This window comes from Ahaetulla prasina, chromosome 4 (assembly GCF_028640845.1).
Source record: "Ahaetulla prasina isolate Xishuangbanna chromosome 4, ASM2864084v1, whole genome shotgun sequence".
NCBI classification, from domain to species: Eukaryota; Metazoa; Chordata; class Lepidosauria; order Squamata; family Colubridae; genus Ahaetulla; species Ahaetulla prasina.
Genome location: NC_080542.1, coordinates 19,340,460 through 19,361,398, shown reverse-complemented (window position 1 = coordinate 19,361,398; position 20,939 = coordinate 19,340,460). Strand labels below are relative to the sequence as shown.

Sequence of the window (20,939 nt, the reverse complement as noted above, 5' to 3'; positions counted from 1 at the left end):
CTATCTCTACCAGTATCTATCATCTGTAATCATCTCTCTCTCTTATCTATCCACCCATCCACCCAACCATCATGGATCCCACTGATTTCATAAGGCTTCAGAAACACTACCTTACTCGGATGGGGGCCCAAGTGTTGGGAAAAAAACACCCCAAAATGGGAAGCTGCAGTGGACTTTCTGTGGACTTGAGTAAGCACAGACGACATAAAGGAAGTCTAATGCCAGCAATGGCCATGAGCAGCTTGGATAGGCCTTGGATTCACCCAAGGGTAGATTTACTGCTTCGCGAGATCGAACTAAATGATCTGTCCGCTGCTTTGCTGAAGACCTCAGCTGGCTTACCTAAAAATAATTTGACCGCCCCCTCCCCATATTCATAATAGCAGAGAAAGCACTTTTATTTAAAAAAATTAAAAACAATTTATTTGCCATTGAGGTGCTTCATAGTTCAGGTCTGGGCACCAGGGGGCACCAGATAGCTTTCGAAAGAAATTCTCAGGCCACTAAACATAGGACAAGTCTTCGTCTAATCAGGGAAAAATAGCCTTTTCTTGCTTGGTAACCTGAACTAGAGCACCAGTTCCTGCCAGACAGTCTGTTGGCTGGGGATGATAGGAACTATAGTCCAGCCCATCCAGAAGGTCTTGATTTGGGAAGGCTGGGGAGTAGAGTATCAGTTGTCTCCTGTTCTCTATGAGGGGAGTGGCAGCTATTGGTTTGAGAACATGTCAGAACAGTAAAATATGTTTGAAAATGTCTTCTTGGTTCTGCCTTTCTTCACTCACTCACTCACACACACACACACACACACACACACACACACACACACACATACACTGCCCACCCGGCCAGGAGCTTTCAAATCTAATGACATCAAATAAAGTCCTGAATCGTATTCCGTGCCTGCATTTAAGGAGGAGGGGAAGCGTTTGAAAACGTACGAAACTCAAAATTTATTTTCCTTTTGTGAGGTTTCTTTCTTTTTTTTTTCTGAACCAGAGCTAAAATGTCAGTTATCCAAAACAGCAGCATATACAGGAGTTGATCGTCAACATTCTGGAGTTATTGGGCATCGTTAAGGATAAACATTGAAGGCAGAAGAAAAAAAAAAACAACAGATTTCAGCTGGTGAAATAAACCAACACATGTCCCTCCCACGCCCTATGAAAAATATTACCCACCTATGTTAGAAATTCTATAAAATTTAATCACAAATGAAGAGCTCTTACCTACTTAAAAACATTTATTCTTTCACTGAACCAAATTCTACCTGAATGAGAACAAAACTGGGGGCTGGCCTCAGAGCAGTAGTGAAACAGGTACCCGTGCCAACCCCAAAACAGAAGAAGATAGCCTGGTGATGGTCAATTGTTTAATTTTTTAAAAATGTTTTTATAATCCCACCCACCGCATCCCTGTAGTCTAAAAGCTGATCACTATAAACCATTTACAAATTCTAGGGATTATGAGAGTGACAGCTCTTAGATGCATCTCCAATAATCTCTGGCTGTGCCTTGCAGAACAGGGAAAGTACATTGGGGATGCTTCATTTCAAGACATCTCCATTCTGGCTGGTCTCAAAATAAAAATAAAAATCTCACTGTGTTTGAAAAACAAGCCCATCTAACCTGGTTCTTTTCTTTGTTTTCCAAGCTGTAGAGAAAAGTCCCCCAGGGGTTAGAATCCCTTCTCTGCCATCTGATCTGCATCCAGATCAACCCTAAACCCTAAAGGGATCCAAGCGCTCTGGGCAAAACAGAATGAAGGGATCAAAGCAGTCCTCCAGTAGTTCTCTCAAACTGAGATTTCTCTCATGACAAATATTCCCTTCCTGCTCTGTCGTCTTTCCAGTGTTGGACTGCCAGGCCTATTATCCTGAGCCACCCTCGCAGCTGCTTAGCATTGTTAGTCTTGCCTGTTGAGAAATGACATGGGAAGAAATAAAGAGCATTGTTTCATATTGTGCGAGGTCAGGCTCGGTGCCTCTTTCTCGGGGGAATTCAGGTCCAGACTGGATAGGAGAATAAATACCGCCATTAACAGAAAGGTTTTCTTCTAAAAAGAAATACAAACAAACATCAGGGGAAGAAAGGAGGCCCGATACCATCTGTGCCAAACCCTGTGCAAATCTCATGAAGAACAAGATTAATTAGCTTTCTACACCAGCTAAAATCCCAATTATTATGTTTATACTAACAATATTATTTTATGTTGGGAAACACTCCCCCCCCGCCCCCCAGGCCCGGCATCTTAAAGGCAAAGTGGCAATTGAAGAGAAATCAAAGATAAATTAAGTGCCTTCCATGCTGCCTCAAAATACTGGCAGAACCAAACGCCATCTGGATGCGGCAGAGCTCAGAAAGTTGAGTGCCTTGAAAGTTTTCTTCAAATTAAAAAGTGCCCCAGATGCCTCTCTGAACCTAATCTAGTTTGGCGTAAAGAGAAATGAAGAACGTGAGATCAAGTCTGGCCATGAGAATCCCCCTAAGGGGGAGTCTGGATCACAAAGTGATCTGTGTGCATCGCTGTCCCTTCCCCTTCAGGCTGGGCACCCCATGTCTTCTTCTGAAAATACAGACAACCAGAGAGATCTGGTTTCTGTGTCCAAAAGATGGTGAGCGTTCTCAAAACTAGCTTCTTCCAGATGCACTTGACGGCAGCACCCATCATTCTCAGTCAATATGGTGGTAGGGGTGGTGGGCCAACCCATCTGAGGGATATAAGGGGGAGATCAAATGGGGGGGGGCTAGGAAAATGGAATGTTCCTCCCAAGAGATACACCTATAAGAAGTCCCAATAATTTCAGGAGGTAAATTATTTTTCTCAATGACTCATTTACAAAATCCCCAATTATTTTTTCTGCTCAAGACCTATTCTGATAAAACACAGCCAGCAGAGGTTCTGCCAAGGAGAGCTTGCTTACCCACATAAACCTAAAACTTTCAATCAAGTTTCTTTAGAAAACCTTCCACATAAACCCTAGTACCTTTTAGTGAGCATTTCAGAATCCGTTTTCAAAGCGATCGAAACCTATTAAACTGCTTTTTTATGTTTCCTTGCATACCAAGGAAACGTGTACGTATTTTAGTGAAGGAGGTAGAATTTTTTTTTTAAAGAAAAGATTACTCCACACCGAGGATTATTGTCTTCTTCTTTAAGTCTTTGTTCAGGAACGACACCGAGACCCACCCCCAGCATTCTTGCTTTTTCTATAAGACAGTACTTTTGCCATTAATTAAAAAAAACCCAGCAATTTAAATACTTATATGCAGCTTAAACATGGAGTTAGCTACTCATCTGACATCCCAAAAGGATAGAAAACAGTTCAGAAATGCAAATAGGAGAATGTCGATGCACAGTCCTCTGAAAGTCCCAAAGGTGTTCTGAGTCAGTTTCCCAAAAAGGATCCAAGACAGAAAAGATGGAACATGTTTCCAAGAGATGCCACAGAGATGCTTTATGTTATGTGCTCAACGTAACATTCCGTTAAGAGGAGAAAACCCACCACCGCCCCACCTTGCCTGTTCTCTTCCCAGCTATCCCAGCTCGGTTTTTCTGATCTATGTTCGAAAAGAAAAGAAAAGAAAAGAAAAGAAAAGAAAAGAAAAGAAAAGAAAAGAAAAGAAGAAAAGCTGGGGAATCATGGAGCCAATTTTCCTTGTCTTATCTCCCATCCACGACCAGGTTTAACCTTCCCCCACCCCCGATGCGTGGACCGTTGTTCCTATGAAGCCAGCTTCCCACCCAAACCTCGACCATTTCCCTGTAATTGGATCTCCCTGCCATACAATCCTAGATGCATCTCCCCACGTGTGCTAACAAGCCCTCAGTTCCCTTCCCCTGTGATACCACCCTCAAGGGCATGGTGCCCATCAACCTTGGCGTGCAACAACTGGTGCTGCTGGAAAGTAAGGTGGTGGAAGAACCTCTTCGAGCAGACGGGGCAGGAGAAGGTCTCTTCTTCCTTCGACCTGCCGTGGAGCTTGGTGTGAGCAGCCAACCGCTTGGCCGTCCGGAAGGCCTTGCCACAATGAGGGCATCGGTGGAGTCTCTTGTCCGTGTGGATGTGAAGGTGGTTCTTGAGAGCCAGAAGGTTGTAGAAGTTCCTCTGGCAAGTGGGGCAGTGGTAGAGGCCAGTTGCATGGGCCTTCTTGTGATTTAGCAGACTACCAGGATGGCGGTATGTCCGCTCACAGCTATGACACTTGTAAGGCTGGTCATCCAGCAGCTTGCCTTTAGGACTGTCCCCTCTTTCCTCAGCTTGATGTCTTCTCAGGTGCTGCATCAGGCCCCTGGAAGCCCGGTAAGCTTTGCCGCAATCAGAGCACTCCAAATATTTCTTTGCATGCACGCGACTGTGGTTCTTTTGGGAGGCATGGTTGCGTAAGCGTTTGGGGTGAGGCGGGCTCTGCAAAGTCCCAACAAGTGCCTCTCCGGGGTTGTTCCCCTGATCCCTCTCGCAATCCACTCTAGTTCTTTCGGGCTCTTGCCCTGGCATGACCTTGCTGCAAGGGTGGGGTCGGCGCTGGTGCCTCTGCAGCTGCCGTTGCCACTTGAAGGCTTTGCCGCAGTCGGGACACTGGTGGCGTTTCACTTCGTAATGGATGCGCTGGTGGTTCTTCAGGGACATGAGGTTGGGGTAAGCCTTGGTGCACAAGGCACAGGTGAAGTGCCCGACCTTGTGGCTCTTCTGGTGGTTGAGCAAGCTGCCTGCGTGGCGATATGAGCGCCCGCACTGCCTGCAGCTGTACGGACGCTCTTCGGTATCTGGAAGCTGCTTAGCGGGGACTGGAAGGAGCGGAAACGTCTCTGCCTTGCCAGCTCGCTTGGCCCGAAGGGACCTCTGGTCCGAGTGGAAAGCAGGCTCTGGCCTGCTGTCCCAATGCACGCGCTGGTGGCTGACCAGTTGCTTCTGGAGCCGGAATGCCTTGGGGCACTCGGCACATCGGTAGCGTTTGGTTTCAAAGTGGGTGCGGTTGTGGTTTTTGAGGGCCATTAGGTTGTAGAACTGCTTCTGGCAAATGCTGCAGTGAAAGAGGCCTGTCTTATGGGTCTGTTTGTGGTTGATGAGGCTGCCGGCGTGCTTGTAGCTGCGTTCACAAACATCACACTGGAAGGGGCGTTCTGAGAGAGAGTCTTCCTCTTCCGCCTGAGGGCCCTTCTCCTCTCCTGCTCCTTCTTCCTCTTTCTTTATTGTCTCCATTTCCTGTATTGCTTGGTGGGCCTCCTCCTTCTCATTCCCCTCTCCAGGAACATCACATTCCTGAGCTTCTCTGGTCTCCGACAGGCCTGAGCTCAACTCTTCTCCTTGTTCCACTTTTATTTTTCCTATAGGAGAGACAAGGAAAGAATTGCTCGCAGAAGCTTCTCCATTTTGGGAAGCCCAACATGGCTCATCCTTCAGCTTCTTGTAAGCACAAGGCAGCTCCCTTTCTGCAGCAAGGACCGATTGTCGGAGTTGGGGGATGCTGCCGTTCAACTTGCATCTCGGGTGGTTTCGAAGGTGATTCCTATAGGCGGACAAGTTACAGTACTGCCGACAACAGATGCTGCACTGGTAATCGCCAATCAGGTGGATCTTTTTGTGATTGACTAAGCTGCCACCGTGACGATAGGTCTTGCCACACTGTCCACAGGCATAAGGCCGGCTGTCCAGCAGGTCATCAGCAAGCGGAGGTGCTTCCACCAAAGGTGGGGGTCCAGGGGGCAGGTCATCCTCCATGCGTGGAGCTCGCCAGAGCTGGATAGAAGTATCGGCCAAGGCCGCCACTTTCTCTTCCAGATGCCCATTGCTGTGCTCTTCCAAGCTGGCCATATCGTCAAATGTCTGTCCGCAATAACCACAGATGTGGGAGAGGAGCTGGTCCTCCTCTGGATCCCCTCCACCATCCAGCTGCTCTTCGGTTTCCCTTTTCAGCACATCCAAACTGTCACTCCGGCCTTCGGCCTCCTCATGCAAGAGGCTGTGGTGATGCTGAAGGCTCTCTTCGCTGGGGAAGATCATGCCGCAGAGGCTGCAGAGGAATGGCTGCTCCTCAGCGTGGTCTTTGGGGTTGTCCTGGCTGGATGTTGTGGCCTTGGCGTGCCCATGGAAATGGTGTTTTAGAGCGAGGAGGGTGGGATACTCTTTAGGGCAGAGAGAGCATTGGAAGATGCCAGCTTGATGGGTCTGTTGGTGGTCAATCAAGTTCTTGGCCTGGTCAAAGCCCAGCCCACATTGCTCACAGAGATAGAGAAGGTCTTCAGGATTGTCAGGCAATGGGGAAGACGCTTGTGACTGCAACTGCCAGTCATTGGCTGTGGCATCTTTTTCCTGAATGCTGCAACTATCTCTCAGCTCTTCTGCTGAAGATAAAATCATAGGCATGGCAGCGCTAGCTTCAGTGTCAGTCTTCATGTCAGTCTTCAGTGTCTCAGACAGCGCTCTCCTGGGCCTCTGATGGCCACGCAAGTGGCTTTTAAGGGAGGCCATGTTTTGGAAGTGTTTGCTGCAAAGCGAACAGCTGAAGTCGCCCGTCTGGTGTGTCTGCTTATGATTGATTAGGCTTCCCGAATGCCGATATGACTTGCCACACAGCTCGCACTCGTAGGCACGCTGGATGGGGACAAGTGGGTCAGTTCCTTCCGCCACCCCTTCCAAACGCTCCTGCCCACTGATGTGTTGCAGGGCGTGAGTCTGCAGGCTAGCCACTGTAGAAAAGGCCAACCCGCACTGGTGACAAACATGACACATCTCCGAGGCAGGGAGGATGTCCTCAGCCACTGTTGCCCCATTCTCCAGGGCTTCTACATCCTGTTTAATAGTCTGAAGAAGATCTGCTTCCTGACAGTGAAGGACTCCAAGCCTAGGTACCTCGGCCGCCTCAATGTCCTCTGTGCAGGGCAGATGGTGCAGCTGATGAAGCTGGAATTCGGCCTCCTCAAAACTCTCTCCACAATTAGTGCAGGTCAAGCTGTCCCTTAATTCTCTGCCCAGCATGCGCGCGGCCCGCAAATGCACACGGACATGGTTCCGGAGTGCCATGAGGTTGGAATATTGCTTGGGGCAGATGGAACACTGAAAGATTCCTGTCTGATGAGTGTGGCGATGGTTCACCAGACTGCCGCGGTGGCGATAACTCCGCCCGCAGTCTTCGCACCGGTAGGGTCGCTCTTCCTCCCCGAGAGTCCTTTCTTCCTCTTCCTTGGGACAGATGGCTGGTCCTTTCCAGGCATCCGAGGGCCGGGTTGGGCAATGGTCAGGGCAGTCCTGCGCTTTTGGTGGGTCCAGGATCCCAGACGGGTGCTGAGAGGCGTCTTCTGGGGCCGAGGAGTTCAGCTTCGACCTGAGGTGTACCCGCAAGTGGTTCTTCAAGGCGGCCAAATTGTACAACTGTTTTGAACAGACGGTACAACTATACACCCCAATCTGGTGGCTCTTCCGGTGGTTAATGAGGCTCCCTGCATGGCGGTATGTCCTCCCACAGTCCCCGCAGCGGAAAGGACGCTCTTCAGACATGGGAAAGGCTTCCTCACTTTTCAGACGGGCTCCCCAAGCTTCGCTGGAGCTGGGGGCTGCTTGGGAAGGGCTGCTGCCCTCAGCCTCTTCTTCTTCATCTGCCTCCTTTGGGTAAAGGCAACTGTGTTCCTTCAATTCCTCCTCATTGGCGAAGGTCCCGCCACAGCGGACACACAGCTCTCCATCCGGATTACAGCGTTCTCCACCACCGGCCTTGGAGGTATCTTTCAGGCTGCAGGGCACCCTCTCCCCGAAGCCTGTGCCCATGGGAGGCGGTTGATAGATGTCCAACTTTGCTGATGTTTCTATGGAGTCCTCCTCCCAAACGTTGTGTTCCAAATCCTCCCAGACTGATGGGTCTGCGGACTTGCTCTCTTCCTGGCTGTGGGCTTTCTGGTGGCTCAGCAGCTCCGAGGGCAACCGGAAGGCTTTGTGGCAAAAGCGGCACTTATAGGGCCGATACTCCGAGTGGAGACGGGTGTGGCTTCGGAGGGCCATGAGGTTGGAGAACTCCTTGTAGCACATGCCACACTGATAGAACCCCAGCGTGTGGCTCTGCTTGTGATTGGTCAAGCTGCCGGCATGTTTGTAAGCCTTGTCACACTGGTTGCATTTGTAGCGGCGATCGTCCTCCAGTGCAGCCAGCAGCCCAGGCTCCTCTCTGCCCTCCCTGTGCCCTGGGAGCAGATCCTGATTCTCCTGTTCCTTCTTGATTGGAAACTCCTGCTGAGAAAAGTCAGCTGGCGCCACCGATTCAGCAATGTACTTCTCCGGATTGGACAACAGACTCCTGCTGCTGCCTTCCATCCCAGAACGGGAGTCAACATCCAGAGAAGATGGGCTCTGGCCCTTTTGGAAGCTGTAACTCCCATCCCTTTGGCCTTCTTCCTCCTGCTCCTGGATGGCCTGAGCTGGGCAGTGGTGGCTTGGAAGCTGGGATGAAACTCGGAAGCTTCTGCCACAGTCTGGACATTTGTGACGCTTCTCTTCCGTATGAGTGCGCAGGTGACTCTTCAAAGACATGGGATTGGAGAAGTTTTTGTGGCACACCAGGCAGCGGAAAAGGCCTACCTCGTGGGTACGGCGGTGATTCACCAGGCTGCCAGCGTGACGGTAGCTCCGCGGGCACTGCTTGCATTTGTAGGGCCGTTCCTCTTGACCTACAGACGGCTCACTGCTCAGAGCAGCGTCGCCCTCAGCCATTGCTCACGTCCAATGTCCTTCTTAATCCTGGCTCTCTTTAAAGAGGGAGCCGTGGGTATTTGGCTCTCTCATTGAAGAGCTTCAGGTCCCCTCTTCTCACCCAACTATTCCAAGACCTGCAGAGAGAAAGAGGGACAGTAATGAGGAGGAATCACTGTGATCAGAGTCAGCATCCCTGGAACCAAGAAATAAATCAAATGCCACAAATCACATCTTTGCATACAGCAGCGGTACTCAACTTTGGTAGATTTAAGGTATATGGACTTCAACTCCCAGAATTTCCCACTCAGCACGCTGGCTAGGAAATGCTGGGAAGTGAAATCCACAAAACTTAAAAGTTGCTAAGATTGAGAAACACTGGTGCAGAGTCGAGACTGAGTGGGTTTTTTGATTTTTTGTACAGAATTTCAGTTCAAGTTTCATGTCAAACTTTTGCCTTAAAAAAAGGGAGGGGGCGCTATGGTATACAGGTAGTTCTCAACTTACGACCACAATTGACCCCAGAATTTATGATGCTAAGTGAAAAATTTGTTAAGTGAGTTTTGCCCAGGGGTGAAATCTGAAAATTTTCCCTACCGGTCCTGTGGGCGTGGCTTAATTGGTGGGTGTGGCTTGATGGTCAGGTGACTGGATGGGCATGGTTAATAATAATAAGTAATAAAAATAATAAACTATACAAAACTTGGGAGGCACCAGTCTACCTTCTTTAAAAATAGAGGCACTGGTCTACTAGCTGCCTACAGCGCTGATCAGCTGTAGTGCGGCCCTTTGAAGTGCCGCGACAGTCATTTAAGGCCGTTTGCAGCTATATCACTACTGAGAGAAGAGGAACAGCGAGGCGTGGGCATTGGGGGAGGGGACAGGGATTTTTGCTACCAGTTCTCCGAACTACCTGCCCCAATCGCTACCGGATCGCGTGATCCGGTCCGAACTGGGAGCATTTCACCCCTGGTTTTGCCCCATTTTACGACTTTTCTTGCCACATTTGTTAAGTGAATCACTGCAGTTTTAAAATTAGTAACATGGTTGTTAAGTAAATCTGGCTTCTGCACTGACTTTGCATATCAGAAGGTCACAAAAGAGGATCACATGACCCTGGGACACTGCAATCATCATAAATATGAACCAGTTGTCATGCATCCAAATGTAAATCATGTGCAACGGTCATAACTGTGAAAAATGGTCATCAGTCACTTTTTTTCCAGTGGCACTGTAACTTCGAATGTTCACTAAATGAACTATTGTAAGGCAAGGACTACCTGTAATAGGAAATCATACAACTGGTAATCAGAGAGGAAATGAAAAAACTTGGGTATCTTATCAGTATCTTACAGTATTTAACAGAGATGGGAGTCCTTTTTCAGTAAAGGATGCCTAATTTTCTGAGAGGAATTGGCAGCCGGTGGGCTGGGTAAGCATCAAACTGCTGTCACTATAGGCCACCACTATATGCCACAGTTCATTTAGTGACTCTTAATTTTATTAGTTGACAGGGGGAGATTAAGGCTTTCTAGAGCAGTGTTTCTCAACCTGGGCCACCTTAAGATGTGTGGATTTCAATTCCCAGAATTCCCGAGTAAGCATGCTGGCTGGGGAATTCTGGGAGTTGAAGTTTAGAGCTTGATGAGGTAATTGTGGAGTTCCCCCCCTCCACTCCTTTTGTTGTTCCATTTATTTCATATTTTTAACTCAAGTGTCTTTCTTACACTGGGTCATTTCCTGTCCCCCCTGCCCCCTATATTCAAAGCCAGCCAGCATACTGCCCATCTGTTACATCTCTTTAATTAAGAAAAAACTCTGCCAAGATGCAGATGTTAATTATGGATAGCTTTTTATTTAGCTCAAGATTCCTTCAGAGGCAGTTTCTTAACTGGATTTTTTTTTCTGATTTCTTCCCCTATTTATATATTTTTGCCACTTCACTAGTGTTTAAAAATCCCTTTAGTCTTCTCTTTTGCACCATCTGAAAGGTCTGAACCAACATTAGTAACACCTGCAAGCCTGCGTGCAACATGCAACCAAGGATGCAGCTTCACCAAAAGGAACCATTAAAAGGAAGAGATCTGTTTCTTTTTTTTTCCTGCTTCATTAATGTTTTTTTTTCCTGCTTCAAGTCAGTCTTGGCTTCTGCTGAGTGCTTGGGCCCGTCCCTGAAGTTTTTTTGACAATTGTTTTTCAGGAGAGTTTTCTTGGTGCTCTCTTCGTAGGTCTGAGAGGAAGTCACTGCATTGACTTCATGTCTAACTCACAGACTTCCACCTTCGTGCCTAAAAACATTACATCAGCTGACCTCAAGACCTATACAGGGAGTCCTCGACTTACAACCCAGTTTGGTTAGAGGCTGTTCAAAGTTACAACGGTGCTAAAAAAAAAACGGACCTAGGACCATCTTTCACACTTATGACCATTGTCAGTATCCCTATGGTCGTATAATCAAAATCTGGACACTCAGATTTATGACGGTTGCAGTGTCCTGAGGTCATGCGATCACCTTTTGCGACCTTCGGATAAGCAGAGTCAATGGGGAAGCCAGATTCACCTACTAACTTAACAACCGCAGTGATCTGCTTAACAACTGTGGCAAGAAAGATCGTAAAATGAGGCAGAACTCATTTAACTTAGCAACAGAAATTTTGGACTCAATTGTGGTTGCAAGAAGAGGATTACATGTTTGTTTGTTTTTAAATAGGGGCGAAACTTTAATGAGGGTATGCACCAAAATGCTCTGTTAGCGTTTAGGCAACGTAACTAGTATTCTGTGATAAACCCAGGAGCAGTGGTGGGAGTCAAATAATTTAACAACCGGTTCTCTGCCCTAATGATTTCTTCCAACCACCAGTTCACCAAACTGCTCAAGAAGTTAACAACCGGTTCTCCCGAAGTGAAGAATCCCACCACTGCCCAGGAGCTATAAGAGTACAAAGCACACAGAGCCTTTCTTAGTTAACAGTGGTTTTATCTACAGTGAACTTGTTGTGCCTCGTCCGCTTTCCCTGCAGCCGGGCCCATCTTATCTGCTTCCGAACGCTGAGGAATGTCCTAGCATGCCTCCCGGCCCCAGCCCTGGCTCCATGCCCAGACAGGCCAAGGAGGAAGAAGTGCCTCCAGCCCCCAGCTCTGGCTCCATGCCCAGGCAAACGGAGCAACTAGACCCCTCCCCCTCCCCCACAGCATGTGAGCCTGAGGAAGGTCAATTACCAACAGCTGCAGACTGGAGTGACCCTCGCTTCAGGAGAATTGATAGGCGGCGGCAACAGAAGGAAGGGAGGGGCAGGCCTGGATAAGTGCTGAGTCATGGAGCCACACCCCATGGCCTATATAAAGGATCTGCTTTCTGGCATTCTCTGAGTCAGGCAAAGTCTACCTTATCTTGCTGAAGTCACTTTCTGGTCTCCTGCCTGCCTTGAGAACTTTGCTAGGACTTTGGCAGAGCTGCAGAGGCATGCCTGATTCGGATTTCCCTGACTCGGCCGTCAGCGGAGGAGTGGGACACGACAGAACTATACAAACATATATGTAGTTAAATACCTTTTCTGCTGCAGATACACGGAGATAACATAAATTATCATACAAGAGTAGAAGGCTTGAAGAAGCTTCTGAGGAGGGAGGGAATGCCCTCTAATGGCTTCCTTTATATAGGCAGCTTCTGCCTTCTGCTGCCTCATTCTGTAACACCAGCTTCCGGCTGACTCTGCTTACAACTCAGATTACAGCTCTTAACTCTTTCATACCCTGACATGCTCCAATCCTCCAAAGGGGGAAAAGGAACAGGAAGACAGCAGAAAAAACATAGTGATCAAGCAGTCTAGAGCAGGGCTCAGCAGCAACCCGCGGCTCTGGAGCCACATGTGGCTCTTTCACAGTGGTGAAATGTAAAATTCGTTACTACTGGTTCTGTGGATGTGGCTTGGTGGGGAGGGGGGGGTAATGTGACTGGGTGGGTGTGGCCAACTTTTTTTTTACTTTTAAAAGCATTTTTTTCTACAACCTCTTTAGAGGTTGTAGAAAAAATGCTTTTAAAAGATTCTGACGATCCCAGCTGAGCCACGCGATCATCAGAGGCTTTTTTTTTACTTTTGGGCATGGGCATGGGGCTGGGCATGGGGGTGGGGTGGGGCAGGGATTTTTGCTACCAGTTCTCAGAACCAGCTGTTGCCATCGCTACTGGATCAGATGATCCGGTCCAAACTGGGAGCATTTCACCCCTGCTCTCTCATTCCTCTGTTGCGGCTCCCTGTCACTCAAAATACGCATCACAACCGCCAATGTGTGACACCGGCCGGCACACAATTTATTGAGCTTTTTAACCCCCAGTAGGCCAGCCATAGATAAATCCAAGAAAAGTTTCGGAAGAAAACAGAACGTTTAATTCAACTACATATGCTAGATTTCTGGCTGCTCAAGAAATAGTCAGGCATGGGAAGGGTTTTGTGGCTCCTGGTGGTTTCTTTTCTGTGGGAAACGGGTGTTCTGTCCCCCTGCACAACCAAGAAGACATGCGAGCTGACTATATCTGCCAGCAATTTATTCCTACGACAGATATCAGTTCTGGCAACGAACCTGCGATTGCCTGCCAAATTCTCTTATCTCCTCAGAAGCTAGCATAGCTGCAGGTCGTTGCTGGAGCAACCAAGAGTTCAGAAATAAACAGAAATCCAGAAACCAAATTCTTAGTATCGAAATATTGCAGTCAAAGTTTCCAAGAATCAGTTTTTGTCCATCACAAGAAGCTATAGAGCAGCTCCTCCTGCTTTTATACCCTGTGAGGGATTTAACCAGGACTGATTGTCGGCAGCTGAGTCTTGAGGCGTTGCCTGAGAGGGGGAAGGTGCAGGAGAAAAAGGCCTCGTCATCTCCTCCACCTGGCCTGCCTCTGGGACCTGGAGCGGAGTCAGAGAGGAAGGTCCTGCAGAGGGAAGCCCTGTCGGCTCTTCCCCCTCACGCTCTGAGTCACTCTCTGCCAGGAGGCCAGGCTCGGGAGCCGAAGACACAACAACGGGTCCAGATGGCTCTTTGAGTGTTTAAGGTCACAGACCCCTGGTCTAGAGCAGGGGTGTCAAACTCAAGGTCCGCAAGTCAGATCTGGCCCGCGGGATGCTTAGATCTGGCCCACGGGCCGTGCCCTGGAAGCAGCAAAGGACTGGCTCGCGGTGCCTCTGCCAGCGAAAACGGAGCTTGGGGTGCTGTGTGTGGGCCAGCCGAGTTCTATTTTTAGTGGCAGAGACTGCAGGAGGTAATCGAGGCCAAAAATGGATGTAGAACTGGCAATGCCCCCCTGGCCACATCCCCCACCGAGGCCAAATACAATCCTGATGCGGCACTCCTGGTCTAGAAGACTAGTCCCCGATGGGACAATACTAAAATGCATAAGCTTTTGTGAACTGCATCATGATCACCCCGTATACCTTACAGCAGTGGTCCCCAACCACCTGGCTTCAGCCTGTTACTGGGCCGTGGCTCATTCAAAACCAATCCACGCAAACGGTGGCCGAGCACAGAAGTGCATGCAACTCATTTTGTGAGCAACAAGCACATAGATGCACGTAAAGCTCTGTGTGATTGCAGGTGCTCGAGCTCCCTTTGCACGTGCTCCCTTTGCACGCGCTTCCACTCACAAAAATAGAATGTACACTCATGTGTACATACCTACCACTTGCACAGAACCATCTTCCCCTCCATCCCACGGGCCACTCAGCCGGAAAGATTGGGGACCACTGTCTTACAGCACTGACTGTTTTGGAAATTGAGGGAAGAATTGCTGAACTCACATAAAGCAAATAGTTTCAGCCCATCTCTACACACACAAAATGGTTTTTTTATGCCATGACGATCATTAAGAGATAAGGTACTTGAAACCCATCATCACTAAGTTGCATCTACATATTCAACCAGCTTTCCTCTCTCTTCCTCATCCCAGTTTAAAACCTAAGTGTAGCAATTCCCAGTGAAGCTAAAGCAAGTAAGGTCCTAATACCACTCTATAAAGCCTTAATAAGATGACACCTAGAGTACTACATCCAGTTTTGGTCACCACACTATAAAAAAAGATGTTGAGACTTTAGAAAGAAGGCAGAAAAGAGCAACCAAGATGATTAGGGGACTGAAGGCTAAAACATGATATGATAGACATGATAGCAGTGTTCCAATATCTCAGCAGTTGTCACAGAAAGGAGAGGGTCAACCTATTTTCCAAAACACCTGAAGGCCCGACAAGGAATAATGGACAGACACTGACCAAGGAGAGATTCAACCTAGAAACAAGGAGAAATTTTCTGACAGTGAGAACAATCAACCAACGGAACAGCTTGCCTTTACAAGGTGTGGGAGCTTCATCATTGGAGGCTTTCAAGAAGAGACTGGATTGCCATCTGTCAGAAATGGTGTAGGGTCTTCTGCCTGGGCAGTGGGTTGGACTAAATATTCCATATATATATATATGTTGCTGAGAACTGTTTTACTCATTCTGCCAGACTTTTGTTGAAGGTTATTCCTTTGTGTTTTGATTTCTTCTTGGACACCATTACTAAATAATCATTTCAAGTGGAGAATCATGCAGGAAGCATCCCCTTGTAGAACTTGGAGAAGATACTTTCAGGGAATCTGGACACCTTACCTTACCCAACCCTCTCCCTCTCCCTCTCCTACCCTACCTTACCTTATTCTACTCTTCTGCTACCCTACCTCTACCCTACTCTATCCCTCTCCTACTCTATCCCTCTCCTATCCTACCCTATTCCTACCCTACCTGCTTGGACTAGATGACCTACAAGGCCCCTTCCAACTCTGTTAATCTGTTATTCCAAGTGGAGCTCATGAAAGCTCATGCCTTTTAATAAAGGTTGGCTTGTCTGCAAAGGTGTTTTCAGACTTCTTCTGTCAACTTCAAGCTCTAAGCAATTTTTGGGGTTCCCATAAGTGGGAAAAGCTCAGGCTCCTGGCATTGATGTTGGAGTGGTTGTCTTGGTTTTCTCTGGCTAGCCGTGCTAACCAGGATTCACTGAATACTGCCACCCACCACAATAAACCTCAATCCACAGTTTTCAAGCCATAGTAGTTCAGTTTACACAATATGTTGGGACCGTGTGACTCTTCGTCACGAATTTACTACCACAGGTGGTCCTCAACTTACAACCACAACAGACCACAAAATTTCTGCTGCTAGGCGAGACAGTTGTTAAGTGAATGCTGCCCCTTTTTACAACCTTTCTTGCCGCAGTTGCTAAGTAAATCGCTGCACTTGTTAAATTAGTAACCCGATTGTTAAGTGAATCTGGCTTCCCTATTGACTTTGCTTGTCAGAAGGTCACAGAGTGACCACATGATTCCGGGACATTGTAATTGTCATAAATATGAGCCAGTTGCCAAGTAACCAGATTTTGATCACATGACCAGGAAAAGTTGCAACGGCCATGTGAAAAATGGCCCTAGCTCACTTTTTTCAGTGTCGTAGTTAACTTCGGTCATTAAATAAACTACTATAAATTGACAACCTGCTGTATTTTCCCCCTCAGAAGGGCACCTCTATGAAGAAGACTGCTACATGTATGTATGTATACATGTATGTGCTCTAATTTTCCCACCTCCCTCTTTTGCAATATCTTCCTGGAGGAACCAGCCAGTATCAAATCAGGAAAGGAGCCATCATAAACATTATCAGTCACGAAAACCAGAATAATCCCTGAATGACGGCTTCTTAGAAAAGGGTCACTTCAGGACATGAGAGGAAATGTTGTTATGTCCTGGTTGTAGACTTCCTGGAACTATCTGACTGGTTGTGAGAGGTATTAGAATATTGATTATTCACTCTTTGGTTCTTACCACATAACTGTATTATGAAAGCAGTGACCAAAAATATAGCAATGGTTATGGCTCAGGTTATTTTGCGGGAGAGGGGGGAGCTCTTATTACATGAGTGTTGTTTGCTTCTTTTAGGCATTAATTTGATAAGATGGGAAAGGTTTTATAACAAACATACGTAAGTGTTAGCTGCTGCCTAAAATAAAAGCTGTTCTGAGAACAAATGTACTAAGTGAACCACACTGGCTTTTTAAAACCTAAATCAACAACCTTCAGCTTCTGGGACTTAAAACCCAGGTAAGAAGAGGGGACACAATTAAGCAACACTAAACCAAGTGACCGCAAATTATGAAATTCTCAACTTTGTGGGTGGGATGCGTTAGAACTGGTTTTTATTGCATTGACATAGGATACCCAGGGTGAAATGTAAAATTTGTTACTACCGGTTCTGTCGGCGTGGCTTGGTGGGGGTGGGGGGGAATGTGAGTGGGTGGGCGTAGCCAACTTTTTTTTTTTTACTTTTAAAAGCATTTTTTCTACAACTTCTTCGGCTGAAGAGATTGTAAAAATGCTTTTAAAAGCCTCTGATGATCCCAGATGAGCCGCGCGATCATCAGAGGCTTGTTTTTCTTTTAAAAGCAATTTTTTGGCTGAAGAAAAAATGCTTTTAAAAGTAAAAAAAACCCTCTGATGATCGCGCAGCTCAGCTGGGCGGGGTGGGGGCAGGGATTTTTGCTACCGGTTCTCCGAACCACCTGCATTGCTACCGGAACTGGCGATCTGGTCCAAACTGGGAGCATTTCAACCCTGAGAGTACCCTTCTCCAATTGGATGCCTTACACAGCACATTGGAATAATTCCCGTTCTCTAAGAACAGAAAGACTGAGAATTGTGTTTTGAAAGGGATAGGAAAGTAATTTAGGTCTGAGACTATAGGTCAGAAATCTAGGATTTTCTGATGCAGAACAAAATGCTAGTTTTATACCTCCTTCTAAGGAACAAGGTCTTTAGGTAGGTCTAATAAACTAAGCATCTCAGTTCCCAGAGTATGATTTCACCAGATGTCATTCTTTTATTTTTGTTCTGTTCAATAACAGAACTCTCCTGCCCAATTATTTTATTCTAGTCACAAGGCACAAGGAGAGATCCAGGAAGTACAGAAGTACTTTAAGCTGAATTTTTTTCATTCAATAACAACAACAAAAAGCGTGGGTTTTATAATAAACAGAGCTAGAGTGCACAAAGGTTTTATTAAGATTACTCTGGACCCAGCTCCAGATGGTTGGGCCTGTAATGCCCATCACCATGCAAAATGGTGGGAGTTCTTTGCAATTTAAAACATTCGGATGGCAACCAGTCTGGAAGAATTACGCATCGAATACAAGTGAATGAATGCACGCACGGACACAAACACGTTGTTTCCTCACCTGTCAGATCATTCTGAATCCCCCAGATCAGCACAACATTCATTTATCAGGAGCCACCGACACAAACGACCTTCCTCCCAAAACAGGGAATACGGCTCAGAGCCGGACATATTAATTGTACATTAAAACACTGCACAAAACACGTCGGGCAATGAGCAGCGTTAAGTTGATTTTTCGGTTTTCTGGGGCCGAGTTTCAAGCTGCGCTGCCTTTCTCAAGAACCAAAAGGCATTCAAGGCGACCTCCTTCAGGACCCAGGCGGGCCTTCACAGCCCCATCTTCGGAGCAGGAGGTTATCCAGGAAGAAGCCTCCGCCCCAGAGGCTGAAGAAGGAGGAGGAGGAGGACGAGAAGACACGTGGGGGAGACCCTGAGTGCTGGGAGAGAGAAAAGAGTGAGAGGAGCTGGACCTCCACCACAGGATCCAGTGCATTTCAGGACATCCCAGCGGGAAGCATCCCGTTCAAGTAGGGCGGCAGCAGCAGCAGCCAGCAGGTAATTCCAGGCTTCCTAAGGCATCCGGCGTCGGAGGAGGAGGAGGCGGGCGCGATCAGCAGCTACGAGCGGGGCTGAAAACCCTGAGATTCGGATTCAGGAGGCGCGAGGGTCCCGGTCCCTCGTTTCCCCGGGAGGCTCCAGGCGGAGTTCACAGTCCGCGACGGGTCCCGCCCTGAGGTAGAAGAGAGGCCTCACGACGACCCACCATTTCCCGCGAAGAGAAACCCCTCCGAGCTCTTCGCCTCCCGTTCGGCGAGCAACGGACGGATCGGGCCGAGGGGAACCAAACGGACGAGGCCAAAATTCTCCGGGCCCCCTCGGAAGCCCCGCCGTTCCCTAGGACGGGGTCCCGCACGCCGGGCTGAGCGGCCCCGCAACGCCTCCCGACCTCGACACCCCGGGATTTACTGGTAGGAGTCCCGCAGGAGAGGGCAACAACAAATACTTCCTTTTGTTGCTAGGAAACAGGAAATGCGCACCCCTTCAAAGCGTTCCCCCTGCCTCGTTAGACGGAATAGACTTCCGGTGCCGCTTTTTCTCTATGGTAGCCAAAGCGTTCTTTGGAAAACAATCCCCCCCCTCACCACCCGCCCCGGTATCATATATATTTATATGTTTATAAGTATATTTGGGGTTGAACATCTACGAATCTCCCATTATCCTCTAGAGAGGCCTATGAGGAAAATCATCGCGGGGTGAGGGGGTTGGCGGATACAGCCGTTTCGTTAGAAAGGAAGTGTCGAAACGAACATGAAGGGTTCTAGAGTGTCTATCTCTAGGTGGACCGCTCTATTGTCCTGTTTCCGATCTGAGATGGAACGAGTAGTCCGATCTCCCAACGCCGTGCTAGCGATTTCGCCATAGAGATTCCAAAGGGTAGAGCGGCGCTGAAAAAAATCTACACTTAAAAGAGAATATTGAACAATGGAAGCGCGTCAACGTTCTCAGAAGTCCCGTGTGCATATTTGGTTTTTTATTTTTTATTTTTTTAAAAGGATCGCCTCTACTGAAGTGTCACAAACATATAAGACTTTGTCTGGAGTGTCTATGGCAGGGGTCTCCAACCTTGGCTACTTGAAGCCCGGCGGACTTCAACTCCCAGAATTCCCCAACCAGCTTTGAGGGCTGAGGAATTCTGGGAGTTGAAGTCGGCCAGGTTTTAAATTGCCAAAGTTGGAGACCCCTAGTCTATGGATATTCTCATTCATCCAGGTCATGGTTGTCCCAAAGGTGCGTTTTCAAGAGGCAATTGCACTTTCTGCTTTTTCTATGAAAACGTTTCGTTTCTCATCATTCCCCACCCCACCATCCAGTCAGAGCTGAAAAAACTTCTTGGATGAGAAGCGAAAGGTCTTCAAAGAAAAACCAGAAAGTCCAGTTGCCTCTTGGAAAAAAGCACCTTTGGGACCTGGACTGGACTGTAAAGCATCTCTATAGTGCTTTACAGTCACATTTTCTCTCTCTCCTTGACGAAAGATCAGATCTACTCCCGAGTCGAAATGTATCCCAGGGAACCCCCACCCACGGGCGCCATTCATTTCTTGTTGCTGTGAAAAGGAACAGCAGCAACAAAAGCAAAGCAAAGCTCGTGAAAGCAGCTGGTTCTATTGTAGGTGAAAAGATCCAGTGTCGCTTTCTTCTCTAGCCTGTCAGAATTGGCTCAGATTCTCACTCGTGTCTTCTAGGATTTCTTCCCGTGCCACACATTTCGATCACCGCAGATAGGTTTGGCAACTTAGCATTTGGGATGGGAGGCCACGCGGAAATCTCGGAACGAGAGGGAAGTCGGAAAAAGGAAAAGAAATCACCTTGGGAAGATGTCGGTGGAAATTCTCAGTCACGCATAATTGTCTCAAAGCTGCTTTTTCCCCCCGAAAAGCAACTGGAATGTTTTTTTTTCCCTTTGAGGAAGAAGAAAAAAACGTTTCGTTTCTCATCCACGAAACTTCATCGGTTGATCAACCAATCCATCAACCGATGAAGTTTCTTGGATGAGAAATAAAACGTTTTTTTCTTCTTCTTCTTCTTTCTCAAAGGGAAAAAAAAACACCAGTCCAGTTGCCTTTTTTGGGGGGGAAAAGCACCTTTGAGACACCCTGGGAAGAAGGTAGAGTCCAGCCGCCTCCCTGTTGCCGGAAGTGCCCAGTTCTCCTCCCTCAAGCCAAGAGGAGAGAAGGCCTTTGGGCTTCCAGGAAGCACAAGGCAAACCTGCCTCTTTGGAAAATGGAGGGCTCCCCAAAGCTTCCTTATTTCCTTTCATTACCCAAAGTAGCTAATAAAGATCAGCGTATTTGGAAATACCATATACCCCCCCCCTCCCACCCCCATCTCACCAGGTCTGGTGCACCCTGCAAAAGGTTCCCCGGAGCGGCTTCGCCACTCTTCCGCGTGGTGCAACGCCTGCCCGCTTCCCTCCGGAGGGGGGAACGACTTCCTTTTGTGCCTGGCAACGCCCCCCCCCCCTCCCCTTCCCTCTTTCATATCCCCCCTCCCCCCAAAATCCTCTTCTAATCCAAC

The 20,939-nt window shown here is 47.9% G+C and overlaps 2 protein-coding genes across 2 annotated transcripts in view; both read right to left on the bottom strand.

Annotated features, from left to right (window-relative positions):
- Positions 1-18,894, bottom strand: part of VKORC1 (vitamin K epoxide reductase complex subunit 1) — an 88,289-nt gene extending 69,395 nt beyond the window's left edge. Inside the window, exon 1 of the mRNA XM_058180275.1 lies at positions 17,926-18,894. The gene's annotated coding sequence lies outside the window, so the exon portion shown is untranslated. The remainder of the gene's footprint in view (positions 1-17,925) is intronic.
- Positions 929-20,850, bottom strand: ZNF646 (zinc finger protein 646). Its single transcript, XM_058180273.1, has 2 exons — positions 20,756-20,850; positions 929-8,817 (listed from the first exon to the last, which is right to left on the bottom strand). Exon 2 carries the CDS (start codon positions 8,699-8,701, stop codon positions 3,827-3,829), a length of 4,875 nt encoding a protein of 1,624 aa, XP_058036256.1. The 5' UTR covers positions 8,702-8,817; positions 20,756-20,850; the 3' UTR covers positions 929-3,826.
- Positions 20,851-20,939: the final 89 nt, after the last annotated feature.